The sequence below is a fragment of the Nothoprocta perdicaria genome, unplaced genomic scaffold, assembly GCF_003342845.1.
Source record: "Nothoprocta perdicaria isolate Ctin4 unplaced genomic scaffold, notPer1 scaffold_254, whole genome shotgun sequence".
Lineage (NCBI taxonomy): Eukaryota > Metazoa > Chordata > Aves > Tinamiformes > Tinamidae > Nothoprocta > Nothoprocta perdicaria.
The window spans coordinates 215876-234611 of record NW_020455482.1 but is presented as its reverse complement, the minus strand read 5'-3'; the positions used below and the strand labels follow the sequence as shown (position 1 = coordinate 234611).

The following is an 18736-nucleotide window of genomic DNA, read 5'->3' as shown; positions in this document are numbered from 1 at the left end:
AAGGAAGGGGTCTGTTAATAAAAAAAAATACTTGTCAAAGTAAACTTGAGATAGTAGGGTATCCAAAGCTACAGATGAGTGTTTTAAACAGTGAAAAGCTACACTTCTTTATTCTTTTCATTTCTTCCTTTTTTTTTTTTTTTTTTTATTTTTTTTAAATTCAAACTCACTCTGTTCAAATATCCACATTACAAAAATACATTGATTAACAATGAAAGACCTGCAAGAAAACATACAAAGGAAGACTGGATTGCAGGCTGGGTCTGGCCTATGAGGTGGGAGCATTGGCTTAAAATAAAGCAAAATGGCTTGTTCTTGCTGTACTCCAAACTTACCTCAATTTCAAAAAAAAATGAGTGTATGTAGATTTCTGAAAGGGGRAGTTATTTATAATAGCTTAGCTGCAGAATAAACAAGAATCCTTTTTTTTCCCTCCAGAATTACTTAGCACTGATAGATTCATCCTCTTGAACAGTAAAGATTTACAAGGGCTTCTTTTCTGTTATTGCCTTTTTTTTTTTTTTTTTGAATTACAAGAATTTTATTAAAACCAAACAAAACCAAACCACTAACTTGGAGCTCGCCTTCCCACCAGCCACCTGGATTCTTCTTTCTGATAAGAATCAACTGACCAGGAGCCAGGGTAAGCTGTTCTGGACCCGTTGCAGTGTAAGAGGCAATCACTTGGGCAATTTCTGTTAAAGAAAACAAATATTAATCCAGAAAAAAAAAAGTTTTCTGTACAACATTTAGTTTGTCATCATCAGTTACACAGTAAATTCCTTTTACATTTCTTTCCACAAAATTCTTTTGTATTTATCTAGTTTTCATGGAAACAAATGGCAATTATATAACAAATCAGGAGTTCCTCTTTAAAAAAACTCACAGCAAAACATAAATAAGCAACATAGGGGTATAACAGCTCTATGGCTAAATGTAAGCGAATATTTGAAATATCGAAGAATAATGCCCATCACGAGAGCTACACATCTCTTAAAAAAAAGTATCATAACACTGCTTTCTAATAAATGTTTTTTGTATTATCTGTTTGGAGTAAGCTCGTTAGAAAAAAGAGAGACATACTAATGACAGTATAAAAAGGAAGTTGCAGCAACAAAAATACAAACAGAGGCATGCACAAAGTTTCTCACCAGATTAGACACAAAACCAAAATGTTTTAGAAGTGTCACAGGCAGGATTCACTTAAAAAAAGAAATCTTAATTCCGTTAACATTTATAGAAAAACGGTGCCTTGTCTGGCCCCCTACCAGCACGAATCTGACCCTGCCTGTGGGCTCCCAATTACCTGTCACATCAGCCAAAGCAGACAGGGCAGTTCACACTGCATTTACAGTTGCTGTGGAAAGACAGATGGTAACAACCAGTGCAAGGCCCAGTAGAGTTAGCCTGCCAAAAGGGAACCCACAGAAGCTCCTGAGCAGAGGTAGGTCTTTTGATGTCCTATTGAGGGCTTCTAAACCAGGTTTAGCATGTCATTAAACAGTGTTTAGAGTGATGGAGTGCATGCTTAACATTACTTTTATTGGGGATCTTTGGTAAACAAAAGATGATAGGTGTGAAAACTGTGTAGCTTTTGAGAATTTGAATTTTTCATTAAAGATGCTACATTTGAGTAATGTTATTAGCCAAAAGTTAGGGGAATCTGTGGGGGATTTTCTTTCACCCTCATTGAGCCGTAAAGTGTCTCGGATGTCCAGAGATGCACAAAAGAAGGGCTGTTGCTGATGAAAGCTCCACTTCTGGATTACAATACAGAATCATTCGTCACTTAAGTATTCTCTTTAACAGATGATTGGGGGGAAGGAATGTGAATCTGGTTTTGTTTTTAACAAAAACCTTCCTGGAATAGTAAACTTCAGCCCTGTGGTTAAGAGAGAGGAAGTTTTTCCTTAGCCATGCCTTAACTAAAAGTGGGAACTCTCAAAGAGCCAAGGTGGGCATTGAATCTGACTGGTTATGGCTGCAATCTAAAATTATCCTAGAATAACCACAGCAGAGCAAGTAGTACAGCTCACAGCAACACTCTCTGCTGTTTCAGTGCACAGTCAGCTAGCTTTATTTAAACTCAGAGACTGTCTGATGATAGCTCAATACAGAGCCTGAGATTTTACCTTTTATTTGCAAAATCTTGATTAAAAGCATCTGCGTACCAATCATTTCCCCTGATTTATGATCACCATTTGCATGTAATTTTAGTCCTGGCTCTCCTAGGCAAGGCCTCACCAAACTGACCCTGGAAGACAAAGCAGGAAGAGGTGCTGCTTGCAGCCAACTTGCTCCTTCCTAAGGCAGCAGAAAGCAGCACCACGGACGCGAGGGAGGCACCACCTCAGAGGCTCCAAAAGGGGCTGAAGCTGAAGAGAGCAAACACYGAAGGGGTCCCCAGCTTTCTTATATTATGAAAAGTAAGCCGGYGCTGGGCACCATCCTACTTAGGCCTCTCAAGAAAGGAAACCACCGAGTGACTCATTTGGAACAGAGGGAGGTTTTCTTCCAGGAAAGAGAGACCCAAATGTGTTGAATGCAGAAAGGAAAACAATCCGATGGTTTAGTCAGATTTAAAAGGAATTGGAGATTACAGAAAGTGAGACGTGGTCAGCAGAGAGGTGTGTAAGCATAAGGTAGATGGCGAGGCAGAGCGACGTGCAGCCTGAGGCTGCTGCACAGGGTCAGCCGGGCAGAATTCCCTGCAGAGGGACCATCTTCCCAAGCAGGGAAGAGAGGCACCTGCCACAGGGGCGAAAAAGGGGAGCACCAAAGGAGGGATGGAAAGGCCCAAAGTCAGAAAGGTGATTTAAACCAGGGACTTGTGTAGCTCATGTAACATGTGAATGCAGAGGACTGAAATACAGTGCATGAGGACAGCAGATCAGAAAGGTGGTTTACACAGAGAGAAGGCAGCGGCAGCAGCAGCAGCACAGCCTGCTCTGTATAATGGCAAGGAAAGCAAACTATTTGGGAAGAAACATAGCTAAAATTTCTAGAAAGCCTTCAAGTTTCCCAGAGTTGTAGGTATTTTCCTCCTTCCTTGCCATTCAGGAGCCAAGAACCCAGGTAAAGGAAATGGATGTGAAACTTTAGTTTCAATTAAGTTGGATAAAGTTTCAATAATTTTATAGTAGGGCAAAATCTATCCCACTATTGTGGTAATTATAATATTAATTATATCATACTATACAATTTTGTTGAAACACCAAAAATCTTTTATTTCCTGTCTCTCAGATCAAGAATTTTTCCATTTTTTTCTCTATAAGAAGGTGTTCTACAAGGCCCCAAATACCAAAGAGTCACTTTCACCAACAGCATGAAAAACTCCTGCTGGGGACTACGGGCTACATAAACTAATAAGTCAAAGCATAATTTAACACTGAGCTCCAGTGTGCCACAGAGAAACATGATGTTAGAGAAAACTCTCAGCAAGAACATTAACAGACTAAAATGGCTTTTTTTTCTGGTAAGGATTTTAAAATTTTGATTTATTTGGACATGGAATTACTGAGAAGAAATCCAATCCATGTACAACACAAAGCAAAAGACTGTGGCCTCTACCAAAACAGGTCACATTGAGAAGGAAGAAGGTCAAGCCTTCTCACAGCTAGAACTGGCCTCATGTTGCTTTTTAAATTTCAAAAGAGAGCTGTCTCTTTTCCTTTGCCCTTCAACACACAGTTAAGAACACCCACTCCTCCCGCTGCTCCTGGAACAAAACGGAAAATTTCACCTTGTTTACTAGAATTTCAATTCTATCAGCTGAGAATTTGCAGGGTTTTTTTTTTTTTTTTTTTTTGTTTGTTTTTTAATAGAAAAGACACCCATGATTTTTTTTCCCTGTTGAAAAGCAGGCAGGACTGCTCTCAACTGCTCGCAAACTCTTTTGCCAATTCCCCCCCCCTTCCCCATTTCTGCGCAAGCAGATTTTTATTTTTATTCTCTAGCTACCTGCTACTTATATAGTGTACATATACACACAGACTGCACATTATTTTAATGTAGACAATGAGTTTTCCTTGCTGCAAATTATTAAAGGACAACAAGCTTGATAATATCTACAAAAAAGTTGAATAGTAAGTAAGCATAATGTGTTTTAACAGAAAAGACTTTATTCTCATTTAAATTTCTCACTGATAAATAGTACTTAAGAACAGGTATAAGGTGCTGTCACAACATATGACTCACCTGGTTTCTTCCCTAAGCTTCCTGTTTTTCCAGCTGCTCCAGGAGCCTTGAAATAGAAAGTAAAATATCAATTTAGCACTTAATTTTTTTATTTATAAAGCTTTTTTTTTTTATTTATCCAGTATAGGAAAACAATTGCATCATCCTTCACCTGAACACACTAAACAAAGATCTCGGTAAGCAGCTCTCCCAGGAAGATGCTATCCTTGTGGGAATTCTCARTGTTTGAAGGGCAAATGATAAAAGGGAATAAGTAAAAAGCCAGAAATGGAAGTGGATCACCTTAAATATGTAAAGGTGCAGAGGGTCTTTCTTGATCTCTCCCCCTGCCTTTCATGAATGCAAATACCAATATAACTTCAAATTAGGTACAAACAGTTGAAATGCAGGTATGTCCAAAAAATTAACTAGTGATAATTCCTTCAGTCCTTACCATGGTTCTAAAATTTTGTATATGGTTAATTAGCATTGCCTGTGCGGAAATCCTTCTTTACATCTTTAAGATGAGTTATCTGAACTCTGTAGGTAGGACTGACAAAAGACCTGCCACCGTTTTGGTGCCCATCTGAGCACACAGAGCACTGCATGCCAAGGTGCTGCCTATCTTGACAAACCTGAGAACCTCCTCTGAACCTACACGGGGTGAGACGAGGGAGTTACAGTATCATCCAAGATAATAAAAACCTTTGTGAGCAGCCACAAGAAACCCAGCATCTACTACAATTCAGCTATACTATATATACCAGCCATACTAAACCCTACTAAAATACTAAGCCTCCTGTGAAAAGCTTTCATAATTCAGTCAATAAGAACTTAAAGCTCTGTTGCTGGGAAGAAAAGAAACAAAAACAACCACTTTCCACGAGGTCACTGATTATCTGACAAGAGTTTGCTTTGTTTTGTGTATGTGCATTATTTTTTTCTTTTTTGAATGCACACACGCCTGCTGCCATGTACGAGCAATTGGGGTATTCAAAACTCTGTGTGTGTGAGATCACCCCTCGCGTGGCAAGTCCCTGCATTACTCAGTTATCCTGGTAAACAGCCAGCGGGGGACACATCTCCCCTTTAACTGATTACCACCTCCTATTTTTTTCCCTATCACAGTGCCAGCCTTATCTTCTGCGACAGGATCTGATACAGAGAACAGCAGAATAAGCAATCTGAACTGTACTGTTCAGCAATGGTATGTAGCCATAAACATCACATTGCCCTCAAGCAACATTCTCAACACATGAAACCACCCCTAAATTTCTCCTTTAGCATYTTCCTTGCTACTCTAGAGACTGCATCAAACATGCTGAGGGCTTTCAGAACCCCAAATCCTTTAGAGTAAGGAASATTTTTGCCCTCAACACACCAAATTTGACATTTGAGAAAGTTGGGGAGGGTGACAAAGAAACTAACATAAGTAGGAGCTAAAAAAATACTCAACTGAGAAAACTGTGCCACTGTAAAAATAGCTATTGCTTTTGGATATCTGTCCATCAATAGATTATTAGGAAAACTCCTCTCTTCAAGATTAAGTATCTGCTTTTTTGACATATTTCAGACATTTTTCACTAAAACTATTGAAGAAGTCTGACTTTTCAGGCAGGCTGAGCTCTGACACTTCACAAGGCTCTATCAGTCAACTCAATCACATCTAGGATAAGAGGCAGCTCAGCAGAGTTTTCATTGCCTGCTCCATATCCAGTAGCTGAAAGATAAGAGTGGGGAGAGGGAAGGCTTTAAGTTTAACCTGAAGGGCACTTGGATACCACAGTCCTGGTGCTTTTCTTGTCACTGTAAAAGATTGATTATAGTTACTTTCTGCAGGGCAAGAAAATCTTCCTTTCTTCCCTAGGTTCCTTACTTCCTCTTCTCCCTCCACTTTTCTCTGCAACCACTGTGACCAATAATAATAAAATAGTCAAACAAAAAGGCATCACACAGAGATCAGATAAAAAGACTAAGGTTAGGTCTGGGCAGGAGAAGATGGTCCAGACGCAATGACTGGTTGTCTGGAACCAAAGGTGACAACTGGAGCTGCTAAGCAAGTATCATTRAACTTATTCTCTTCTGCGAAATGTTTCTGGTAGAGACTTCTCCCCACATAAAGGAGATCTGTTTGGGCCTCCAGAGAACACCCACTTTCAAACCATCACTTGGCTAATATCTGTGCTACTGGATGAGAGGATCTGGACGGAGAAAACAGGTCTTCGTAGTGATGCTGTATCCTTACAGTTAACTGGTAAASAAATTTTATGAAAGAAGTTTCAAAAATCACCTTGACCAGGATGAGTTTCATTCTGCTTAAGGACTCTGAATCCTTGGTAAAAATGAAAGCAGAAGAGATATACAAAAAAGTCCTCAAGTGAGTAAATAAGTAAACTTAGAAGGGACGTAAGTTTCTGGCTCACTCAATAGAAGGAATAATATTTTCTCTTCCTTTTGTTGACAGAAGCACGATGGTGAGGGCACAGAACATCCTAGTCCCCTTCTGTACACCTGAGAGATTCACTGCGTTCACAGCTACTTCATAACCGATGATGGAGGCTTTTCAAATAGCAAAGAACTCACTTGCCTGATTTAATACAACACAGCTGTAGAATTGCCAGTTGGGTGGTGTAGCAAGGGCTGTAGGACCCAGCAGATTAAAGACTCAGATTGTCATTATTTACATAATATTTTTAGAAAGTCTCAGAAAAAAAAAATAGATACGTCAAGTTATAAGTTTTCTATATGAGCTCCACACCCTAATGCAATGACAATTATCACCAGTCTTACAGAAAGGCAAGAGCGAATGAAAGCCCAACACAGCTCTGTATCCACCTTTCTCAACGTAATGAAAATCCCAAGGATTGAACACGAACCAGTATCGCTACTTACTCAAAGAACATAGGGACTTGACTTTTGTTGTTAAAACTCTGTGGGGCAGGATATTGTGCAATTTAGATAGATTGGGCCTATGTAGAGAGGWGCAGGTTCACATTTTTTTTCCTTCTAGTGTATATTTCAGTGAATAAATCATTCATATTTCGAGGCATAAAAGCATTCCCTAGAGCTCTGCCTGCGCTGTCAAGATCAGCATCACCATATTCTATCTTCAGGCTTGGTCAAGTCAACACCACACAATATATCAGATTGATCAACTGTCTKTTTGGAAAGATATCCCACAATCAGGCAGCCGTTCAAGCACAGCAGCAGGTCAGAAATCACATCAGTCACTATTGTGAAATCCTCCACAAAAATTGGCTTCCGGAACAAGCTGAATAGCAAAACCCTGTACGTGTAATGGCAATTATCCACTCRGAATTAGAAATATCTCCTGTGGGGCATATGAATCATTCCATGAAAATAAGCATCCTGGGTAGCAAGATCTCCGTGGTCTCTGTGTTCTCTCCTCCCACTCTCACCAAGATTTCATCCGAAGATATGTATGATTTTACCTGCCAAAAAGGTGGCTGAGTCCAAGTGGCAGAGCCACCAAATTGACCTTTCCAGTAAAAACAGCAATGAGTACTTTACGGAGGAAACTTTGCCAACGTGCATGCCCATTCCCTCACTAGAGAGAACGGGCATCTGTTATGGTTAAACTTAAAGAGACACAAAAAGCAACTCTCTGCACCTGAAAAAATGCCCTGGGTTTTAAGGCTGAACTCTGTTTAGAGCACCTCGTGGTAAAACAAACACAGGTCCTTCACAGAAGTTCAAAGACTACTTAACTGCACCTCTATTTTGGTTAGTTTAAATTAGAAGCTATTACTATTTATATATGAAGTCAAGGCCTCACAGTACTTAAGGAGGCTGACAGTGCAACTGCTCACTTGTCAACTGTACTATGAATTTATGGACAATATACAGAAACGTAGGCAGTTCCATGACAACTSTGTCTTCCATAGGTTAGGGAATTATCTGTATACTTACACCTACTCCTCCAAGCTTTTTAAGCAGCTACATTCCCTAACTGACGGCATAGGAATGAGCACAGRCCTATCCAAACCTGCACACCAAACAGAAGGCACGACTTGGGAATCCCTCCCAAAGCAAAGGGAACTGCTCAACACAAACACCAGCCAGGAGCACAGATCAAAACCAGCTCCAGTTGCTCCAGGCCTGTGGCAGCCTTCGCCTCCTYCTCTTCGCTGTCCTCCCCTCACTGACACTGACATTGGGCTCACCCCCGGTGAGCTGATTGTCCAGATACTGCCTTCAGCTTTCAGAGCATATGTGTTTTTTGCTAAATTAGTTTTCTGCCTTGTTTAATGTCCTGATCTGGCTTAGGCATGGGTCAAAGGAAAGACAGTGGTGGCAAATGTGAGAGTGGCAGGTGGGACCGTAGCTGTGCTAGATTYAGATGATCCATAGGATCAAGGAATTGCAGCCTTAAAATTGTGCAGGGAGAAGCATACCACGCAGTAAACTCAACTAACCTAAACCTGGGAACAGATTTATCTCTTATGAGACTAATTAGTTTTCAAGCTAACAGTGCCAGRGGCGTAAGGATATAGTTACATAATTCAAAATATAGATTAGAAAGTTTTCTGCRGTGTTGCTGAAAACACAACACAGTTTGATTTTCCCCAAGAACTGCAATATTAAATACCATTAAGTACAAAGTTATTTTGAATCTTATCTCAGAAGCTGTTACTGAACTTTGTATCAAATCTAGATTTGTCACATAAAGTCTTTTTACAGCTATATTTAACTGTCTGTTTCTTCCTTAAAAAAAGAAATATTTTATAAAGTTATGCTCCATAAGCAAAAGTCAAAACTTATGAAAAAAGCCTTATCCTAAACATGCAATTGAAAATTTACATTTACTCTTTTTAAACACGTTATTCTTACAGACACAAACAAGAACTCTTCYTCATGAACAGATTAGTAATGTATTCAGTTATGACTCTAAGCTAATTCCTACTGGGAGGTGACAATTGTCCTCCCAAATAGGAGAGAGATAAAAGTAAGGAAAAAAAAAATCTTTCCTAAGAATGCCTAAAAAAAAAGAAAAAAAAGAGTGAAAACAATTTTAATATGGACCCGTTCTATTAGATAATTCTGGATAACATTTGTAGGGCACAAGAACTTCTGAAACTTAATCAATTTTGTAATCAAACTTGATTAGTGGCTAGCTATCTTTTTTTTTTTTTTGCCTAATTTATTCTGATTGCAAGAAAAACGCAATAGAAAAAAAGCTGATATTAGACTTAAATATTTCCCTTATTTTTTTTCTAAAGAGAATGGCAGTAACATGCAATTCAGTCATTAAAAACTTAAAGTAGCCATATATGATATATATCTGGTATATCTCTACAAAATGGTGTATCTCTAAAAATATCTGGTATACCTCTACAAAAAAAAAAAAACAGTTATCAGGATATTCAAGAATTATTTTAATGCATGCTCCTCAAATTTCATGTGTGCAAAGTTTAATGAAGGCTCCACAGAGTTTATTTTATAAATTGCAACCTCATTTCCCCTTTCTAASCTCACATTCAGTAAAATGGTAAAATACATTTTTTCCCCTTATGATTCAATGACTTGTAACCATCACTGACACCAAATGCATCTCCCTCTATTTGATATTTTAATATTTTAATGTCTCTACCTCAGAATCTTTCAGCCTCACATAATTGGATGGGAAAACTCCTGTTTTATCCCCCAGTGTTCCTGTCCACCAGTCGCCGTCTTTCTTTGTCACAAGGATCATGTCACCTTGCTGAAAGGTCAGGTCCCCTTGCTCAGAGCTCTCGTACGTGTACATAGCMACATACTCTGGAAGAGGGAAATAAATACAGAACATAGGAAAGCACTCCATAAACTGCCCAGCTCTCATTTGCACAGCCTACCTAATATAGTAGAACCACAGGCTAGAGAAAAGACAAATTTATTAATTACCTTCTATTAATGGGAAGTTCAATATTTAATGCACAAAATGAAATATCCTTTTCAGGACTAAATACACTCTATCAAAAGGCTGCTTCTGAGGGAGTTTTTTTTTTCTGGTGCAATAATCTGCTACACCATGATTAAAATGTACATAAATTTATACTACTGCTTAAAGAACATATTTCCCAAGGGTTTCTGTTCTGTGCTGATGATGCCAGTGCCTTTTCAGTCTCGGGGAGAGAAAGAGCAGTATCCAAACATCTGCAGATACAGCCTTCATCTTACATGCGCTGTATGCACCTTGTGCACAATGAATTCTTTCACTACTTGAGGCTTTGCACGAAGGATGCCCTTCTCATTGATGTTATACAACAGATGGCTGGGCAATGTAAAGACAAAGCCAGAATGTGTTCTGCTCTGCTACAACATGGGCAACTACTTAGTATTCGAGTGCAAAAAGCACTGGCGGAGACTGATGTTGAGAAATGCAATGCAGAATTTAATTACAGAACTACACAGAACACTTTTTACTCCGAGGATGAGAAATAGGAATTTCAAGCAATTCTATACACACTTTTAATATGATTTGATATATTCCTATTTAACCGAGCATTATCACACTTTATATGGGCATAAAATTGATTTCTAAAGATTATATCCTCTGCTTCTTGTATTAGCTTTGGACACAGGAGCAGTTTGTAGTATTTCAGCCAGACTTTCATGCATATGTAACAAAAGCATTTAACTATTCCACTGCAGCTGGCAACTGTTATATCTGCTAAAGTTCAGTTGCTAAAGTTCAGCACGATTTCAAACCACAATTACTACCCCTTGTGAAAACTAAGACTTAGTTTGCCTAACAACGCAGCTGAAGAACACGTTTGCATACATACACACAATATCATATATATATATATATATATACACAAAAACATGCACTAAACAGACATTTTTCTCAAATTTTAACTACAGTACAAAATGCTAGATCCATATTTTATTATTTCTTAAAGATATGGTTTCTTTGAACTCTTCTATAAAAGCCAGGTTGCCTGATTAATACAAACATACGTTTTTAATACAAACGTATAATCTGAACTACCCCATGCTTTACAAAAAAAGACTTAGCATTTCTTCATTTACTTTTTCTCAAAAGTTAGCAGAACTGKGGGTATTTTGGAATAAATATTTCATTTTTCCATGGTAAATGGATCTTTAACATGCCAGGGGCAAATTAAATAGGTCAGTAACCAAAGTCCACTTAAAATCGTATTTTGAATCGTAATTAACAACAACAACAAAAAGCCCCCAGAGATTATATGTAAAAGTTCATTTGTAAACTATATTTAGATTCACTGCTTTAGTCTGGATGTGCTTTAAATTAACCTAGCTGACACTGCACTGATGTGGATTAAAAGTGCCCGAACAGGGCACTGTTAACACAGCTTGTGAAGGGGTATTAACCTTCAGCTGAAGGGCACTAGCAACCAGGAATGTAAGTTCCTGAAGGAGCCTGATAAATATCTCTCTGTGCCACAGATCTACAAATGAGGGGTAGCCCCAAGCATATTCAGTTAAGAAAATTACGATCAGATATAGAGAACTTTAATGAAACGCATGCAAATGAGTTTGGGGAGAATTTATGGAGTTAAATTCTTGGCATCGTGATGTACACACACGCTTGTGCTTATTCAGCCCTTTGCAAAAAGCATTTTGAACCAAGTATTTTACTAATATATTTATACAGGGAACACCACAAGAGGTACTTTAATTGCATGTGCAAATTATTTGCTCCATCTACCAAACTTATTCAAATTACTACTATAAGCATTTAGATCATTCTACAAACAAATTAGAATTGCGCTTCCAATTTTAACAGGCCTGATGTTAAATTACTAAGATCTAATTCTAGGTTTGTTTCTCCTATTAAACAAATTACTCCATTAATTAAATGAATTAAAGTACTCCACTAATTAAACAGTAAAATACTATACTACCATTCAGTTTGAATGCTTACCTTCACCTGATATAGCTTGTTTTGTTGCTGGTGATGCCACTCTTTTTAGACTAGCTGGGCTATCTGAAGAACCAGAATCCATGCTTTAAAAGAAAACAAAAGTTATTTAAGAAATTATCTTTATAAAATACATATGCATGACTTGTCATTTGTATTATTAGTGATAATGTCACTTTCACATTACACAGAATCAGAATTCAATTGATTCACCTTTCCAAAATAATGATAAGTGGATAAGTTTTGAGTTTTATCTTTCTATTTGAGGGAAAGACAAGCTAAGACTTGCATATCTGTAACTCTTAAAATCCATAAAGATTAACCTTTCAGTTGCAAGTCACATGGAGTTAAGATACATACAGTCTTCATTCRTCAGCCCACCATTTCTCTACTTTCCACATCTTCTCCATATTTTCAGTGAACAGGTTTCAGACCTACAAGTGTAGCTTTAAGTATAGCTACCGGCAACTACAACTCAGAGATGCAAATCTCTGATTATATCTTTCATTTTAGTTCTACTCTCGTTTATTTTATATTTTAGCTATTTTTTTTATTCTTATAGCAGTATTTTCTGTACTATCTTTATTAAATAGACCACTTCAACCATCCATTCTTTTCCTTAGGAGCAGAAATAATTTCTATGTTTAAACTTATCTTACCAAGCTAAGTAGGAAATTACTAATTAGCTTTATTTCTGTAAACCTGAATAGCTACTAGAGAACAAGTCAAACTTKATTGCTATAGATTCATTAGCAGAATCATTTATTGAAGTTGAGATCTTTTGTTGCRTATGCATGGCCCAGAGAAAACTGATACCAGCTTTCTTATTCCCAACTTATTCCTATTTTTAGGGTTAGAGGTCAACCYGTGCATTCTCCGAAACAAAATAAACCCAAATCATCTCACAGAGTAAATTTTTAAACTTCAAAATTCAAGGGTGCAACTCTTCTTTTTTATTTATTTATTTATCACAGTATAGAAGTAAAAGTCAATAAAATACCTGGTTGACTTCCTAATGGGGCCTGAAATAAGCTTCACATATGATTTAGGAAACCATCCCTTTTGTCCTTGAACCTCTCCAAACCACCACATATCTTGCTGCTCCAAAACTGTGATGATATCGTTTTTGTTGAAATTAAGGTGGTTGTCTTTCTTTGCTCTCCAAGGATACAAAGCCTGTGCCTGAAGCCCCTCCACTTTCTCACCCTAAAGGAATTTAAAAAAGAAGGGAAATCAGTAGTGCACCATCTCTCAAAGAAAGCTGCACAGGGAATTTTATTCTTGCACTATTAATGCAGAAACAAAATACACAGGCTCCTCTCTCAAACACATAAAGCATATAAATACATTAATTGAAAATAAAAAGTTATAAATGCTGCATTCACAGACTTTCTAATGATTTGGGATATTGTATTCATTAATGAGGCACTCATTAATAAGGCAATGCCAAATTGTGTGTGGGGGGGTTTGTTTGTTTTTGTTTTTTTAAATAAAAAGTTAAATATAGCTTTACAGTTAGTTTGGCTTATATACATAACCAACCTTGCTGAAGACATTTTGGTAGGACTTAAGGTAAACTTTATGGGAAAAGATGCCTTACTACAATTGTACATTCCAACTTATTTGTTTTGTTTTGTTCCAAACCACCAAGCTATTTAGCACTTCTCAAAGCAACATATTAACTTACCAGAACTGTATGTTGTTCAGTTAAAAAAACAGACAAAGCCTTAACAGATGGACTGAATCCATCTGACCTGAAGCTTTGCCAGTGCTATGTCACTTAATCCGATAAGCGCCACTTCTSCCTTCACTTTGGAGGAAAGGTTGTTGTCTCATGATTCAGTAAAGCCCCACGGAAGTGACCCAAAACTGGCATCCTGTCAAAATACTGAGAATACTACACGACCCCAGTCTAGGCACRGCAGCACAGAATAGCAGAACACTCTTCATGTTAATCTATGTCACTGATTTTCACAATGGTCATAACAAATCCAAAATGCAATAATTAACCTGTTTGAGGTGACTATTTTTAAGAAAGGGTAAACATTCGCATTTTATTTCCCAGAAGTTAACACTGGTTCAGAAGAGTGCAGCAAACAGAGCTGCTCACCTGACCCAAGACAGGGGAGGGCGACGAGCCCGTGACGGTGGCAGGAGTGAACGCTGATCTCTGCCGCAGCTGCCCGGCACTGGGCACTGTCAGCGACGGCTGCGCTGCCCAGGCGTCCCAGTTGTCACTCTCTGGTTTCTCACTAGTGTTTGTCGGCCACCTGAAAATAACAGAACAACAATTATTCTGTCTTCAACTTAAGAAAAATAGTAGTTGCGTGGAAAGCCTTTTCTTTTAAATCCTCCAAATTCTACGAGTGCTGACAAAGCTGCCACCTTAAATCTACGTTTCCTCTGCCTGTTTGATGTCCCAGCAGCTGTAATAACCAGTSGTTGCCCCTTGGTGTGCAAGGGTGCCCAAAGGCCACACTTAGTYCTCAGCTCTGTCATGCCAACTCAGTGTAACTAACACAAAAGCTCTTTGTATTGAAACTGAATATTAATTTTTAACAAAAGCATGAAATGTGTATTTTGCATAGTGGACAAAAAACAGCTTTATCAGAATTCTGATTATTTAAAACAATTAAACCCAGTATATACTATAGTTCTGATAGATCAAGATTTAGTTTTATTTCCCCATCTCCATCCCGCAACAGAAACTACTGTTTGTAGTAGAACAGGTTTAAATGACTACTGGTAGAGCTACCGTAACCTATTTGATGAAACCTTTAAAACAGAACATATTACGTACTGTAATCTTATTGTATTGCATATAATAGTATTACGTGATGAAAAAGGCAACTACTTATCCCATTAACTTAGGGTTGATCAATACAGCATAGTGCATTAACCTGAATTAAAAGCTCTCTGGGAAATGAAACATGTTCTATTGCTTCAGTCTTATTAATGTTGTGATATGAAATTAATAGTTTTCAACTTTGTCATCATTTGCATAATTCAAGTTAGAAACCGTCAGTCAAAGTTGGTATCAACTAATGTAAAGAGAAGGATGGTGAACATCTTGGAATTTTGACCGTAACATCGTTATTTTCAGTTAGAGATGTTTGTCATTTGTGATGTTTCCCTCTGTATTGCTAAGGAGGATATAATGGAAGCCTGGTTCAAATTCCACAAAGCTGCAATTTTAACTATTTACTACAAAAAAAWATTTCAAACCAGATATTTTTATTTGGCAATAAAACCCATATTTTTAATTGCCAACTTCTTAGCTCAAAAGAGAAGCACATAGAATAAACTTTAACCACAGACAAACTGCTTAAAAAAGACCCCCCTCCACTGAAAGTGATAACCACCACCCAAACATACGTTGAACTGAAGTCTGCCCAGTTATTGGCTGTTGTAGCAGTATCTGTAGAAGCAGGAGTTGCTAGTGACGTAGCGGTTTCATGCACAGAAACCTTAGGTGCAGAAGCGGCCTCAACTGCTGGTTTTACAGAAGCTGGAACTTCACTTTCAGGGATTTTCTCGGCATAGTTTGCAGGAAACCATCCAGTTTTTCCCTTCAATTCTCCGCCAAGCCACCCTGGCTCTCCAGTCTGGCTTTCATCCACCTGTAGATGTAGTTACATCTAAGTTACAAGGTTAAAAAACATAACATACACATGGATTTTTTACTCAAAAACAGAAACAAAACAAAACCACAACTCACAGTAATTAACTTTCTCTAGTTACAGAGAAATTGCACCTTTTGAAAAATAGAAAATCCATTTAGGTAGAATTTTGTATTATTATTAAATATACTTTTGGAATTCCTCCTACAGCATATTAAACACTGAGATAATATTTTTCCTCTTCTTTCTTTTTGCTCAAAACAAAGATTTTCTTCATGAGGAAGAAGCTACCTAAAGCTTAATGCATAAACCAAGCACAAGCTTTGAAACAGTTGCTGTCATAGTGCAGCAGACTTGGAAACACGAGTTCCCAAAAAAGCCACTGAAGAGTTTTCTTAGACTTCCTTCGCCAGAAAAATACAGCAAAACACAGTGTACTGAGTTCAGCAAGCACCCACAGATGAAATCAAAAACAAATTCACATGTAAGCTAACAAATTTATACAACAATTACACAGTAATTTTTGTATGTAACTATGCAGACCTAAATGCTCTTTTACTTCTTACCCTCGCTGTAGTGTCTTTGACAAGCAATAAAGGACCAAAAAGTTATTTTTGCTGTTGTATTTTAACTCCTATGTGTTAATTAACTGGATAAACTACAGTTTTGCAAAGTTCTGATTTTCYTATTTGCTGCTTAAGCATCTTGCACGCTTGTTTGCCCAGCTCTACAGACAGTCAACAGCCTGAGTCTGCTCTGTCACACGAGCCACAGAAACATCCCTGCATCCACCAAGAACTGCTGAAGAAAAAATAATTTGCTCTTGCTACGCCTCGTGACTTGTGGATCAACATGGTAGTTAAATATCAAATTGGTAGTGCCTGGAAGTTGCAAAACCTTTTGAAAAGAACAAAGGAATAATTGTTTTATGTGATAATTATGATAAGTCCTGTGGTAAGCCAAGCTTTGATGGCTCATCCCACTTTATCCAATCTCTTGATAGACCATGGCACTGGTCAAGACAGCAGCAAAGTCAGGCCATCAATGATAAGGCAGCTAGATGACTCATAYAGACCTACCCAATCGTTGCTCTATAGCAAAAATCCCAGCAAAAATCTTATTCTCTCAGGCCAGTAGCAAGTGGCATTTTTAAATACGTAGGAGTTTGAAATGACAGCATAACTCAAGATCTGTCTACCGTAGGTAGCAGGACAGGCAGTCAACGAACAAGGCTTAATTTTCAAATTTAAAACTGCCTGACGCTATTTCACAAAAATCACTTATAAACACCAGGGCCTTGCCAGCAGCTGTGTGCTTAATGAGCTACGGCCTGGGAAACAGCAGCTTTTTCAGCTGAGGGAGGGTTCAGTCTATGGCACCCTTAGATGGCAACAGCATGTAGCAGTGTCTTGAAGCCGCTGCTCCTACAGCTGGAACCCCACCTATGGACTCATTCTATCAATGTGCACAAAATATAACCTGAGCAGCTGCTCAGCAAAAGAATAGGGGTAAAAAAAAAATCCCTTGGTTGCTCTGWAGAAAGGCTGTGAAGGGTCTTTTTCACTGGGGTGACTCAGAGTGAAGCTTTTGCCTCCAGCTGTCCCTGGGTTGCCCATCGGAGCTGCTGAGCAACCGCTCTGCTGCCGTAGGACCCGTGGCCGCCTCTGCTTGTAACTTGTATCCCACGCTGCTCTTTTGRCACAAAACAACCCTTTATCGCTGCTTTTTGTTAGGTCTTTCTTCTGCCCCGCTCCCTATTAACTCCAAACGACAGAAATAAGCGGACTGCGTGCTTGACCGCTTCCACGAAGCTCTGCTGCCGTGCAGAGCAAAATGTCCGCCGGGGCGCCGAGCGGGATGGCGGCAGCCGCTGCCCGGGCRACGGGAGGGCACAGCGCAGGGCGAGCCTGGCGCGAGGCACGGAAACGGGCGAGCAGCACCTGGCTCAAAGCGGGAAAGGGGAAAACAGCAAAAATCTTCACATACTTGGTTTTAGTCGTGTTTATTTTTCCCTCTCTSCTCTCACTGAATCGGTCAGGTAACAACTAGAGTCACTAACATACAAAGTGGCAGCACTGAAAGGTCAAAAATCCCTAAATCAATTACTGTGAGGGCCTGAAAAGGATATCTTTGAAATGAATCACAGTAATACAGACATTACTGATTTTTCATTAAAAAAATGTTTTGTACAAACAGATTTTTAAAAATAATGATTTAATGTCTCCTTGGAAGACATTTCTAAGTTTAAAAATTTCCTGCTAGGCTCATGAAATKTATGCTTTTTCATCAAATTATTCTTTCAAGAAACACCCTATAATCAAGAAAAGACTTTTTTTTTGGATATTAATTTTATAGTTAACAAATTTTGGGTGCAGGGCTCACTGTTATTCATATAAAATATGATTTCTATATTTTTGTAGGAGAGTACTAGAGTCATAAATAAGTTCCTTTGAACCTTTGTAAAATTCAGTTGTTCTCATTTTCAATGCTTCTCCCAGTATTCCTACGAGAAACATTTTCCCAGATTTTTTTTTTTTTTTTAAATAAAACTAGGCATTAAAAATGTATAAAAATAAAACAACAAAAACAAACCAACCAAAGCAACATGYGTGCTTTTTGTTAATCCAGCTTTACTTCAGAGCCATAGTTTACTAATTCCTACTTCTRTCAGTGGGACACAAAAGCAATATAGCTCTTAACTATCCCTGTTGCTGCTGCTGCTAACATCTGTATCAGAGATGGCTTTGCAGTGGCCTATTCCACTTTGACCTGGCTTGTGGATCATGAGCAGTGCAAGTACCTTGAAAGAGAACCTTTGTTTCACTGTAAAAATTCATTCTGCTTATGAAGACCAACACTAGTATTCTCAGAAAAGTATTTAATCAAGGCTAAAGAGTACCACAGTCCTCTTTTGTTCAACTAGCTAGCCATTAAATCACCATTTTAATTCTATTTTACTTGGAGGTTTTTGATCTAGATATTTTGAGAYCAGTGGGATTCCCTTCATAACAGTGACCACAAGCGAGGCAAGCCAGAG

General features: G+C 38.3%; 1 protein-coding gene across 4 annotated transcripts in view; it reads right to left on the bottom strand.

The window, feature by feature from the left end:
* ITSN1 (intersectin 1) overlaps positions 1–18736 on the bottom strand; it is a 119040-nt gene that overhangs the window by 23179 nt on the left and 77125 nt on the right. For all 4 annotated transcript variants that reach the window (XM_026040357.1, XM_026040356.1, XM_026040358.1 and 1 more), the window contains 7 exons: positions 15455–15699; positions 14190–14349; positions 13080–13285; positions 12083–12165; positions 9788–9954; positions 4198–4243; positions 574–695 (listed from right to left, as the gene is read on the bottom strand). In XM_026040357.1, the coding sequence (XP_025896142.1) occupies positions 574–695; positions 4198–4243; positions 9788–9954; positions 12083–12165; positions 13080–13285; positions 14190–14349; positions 15455–15699 (1029 nt within the window). The remainder of the gene's footprint in view (positions 1–573; positions 696–4197; positions 4244–9787; positions 9955–12082; positions 12166–13079; positions 13286–14189; positions 14350–15454; positions 15700–18736) is intronic.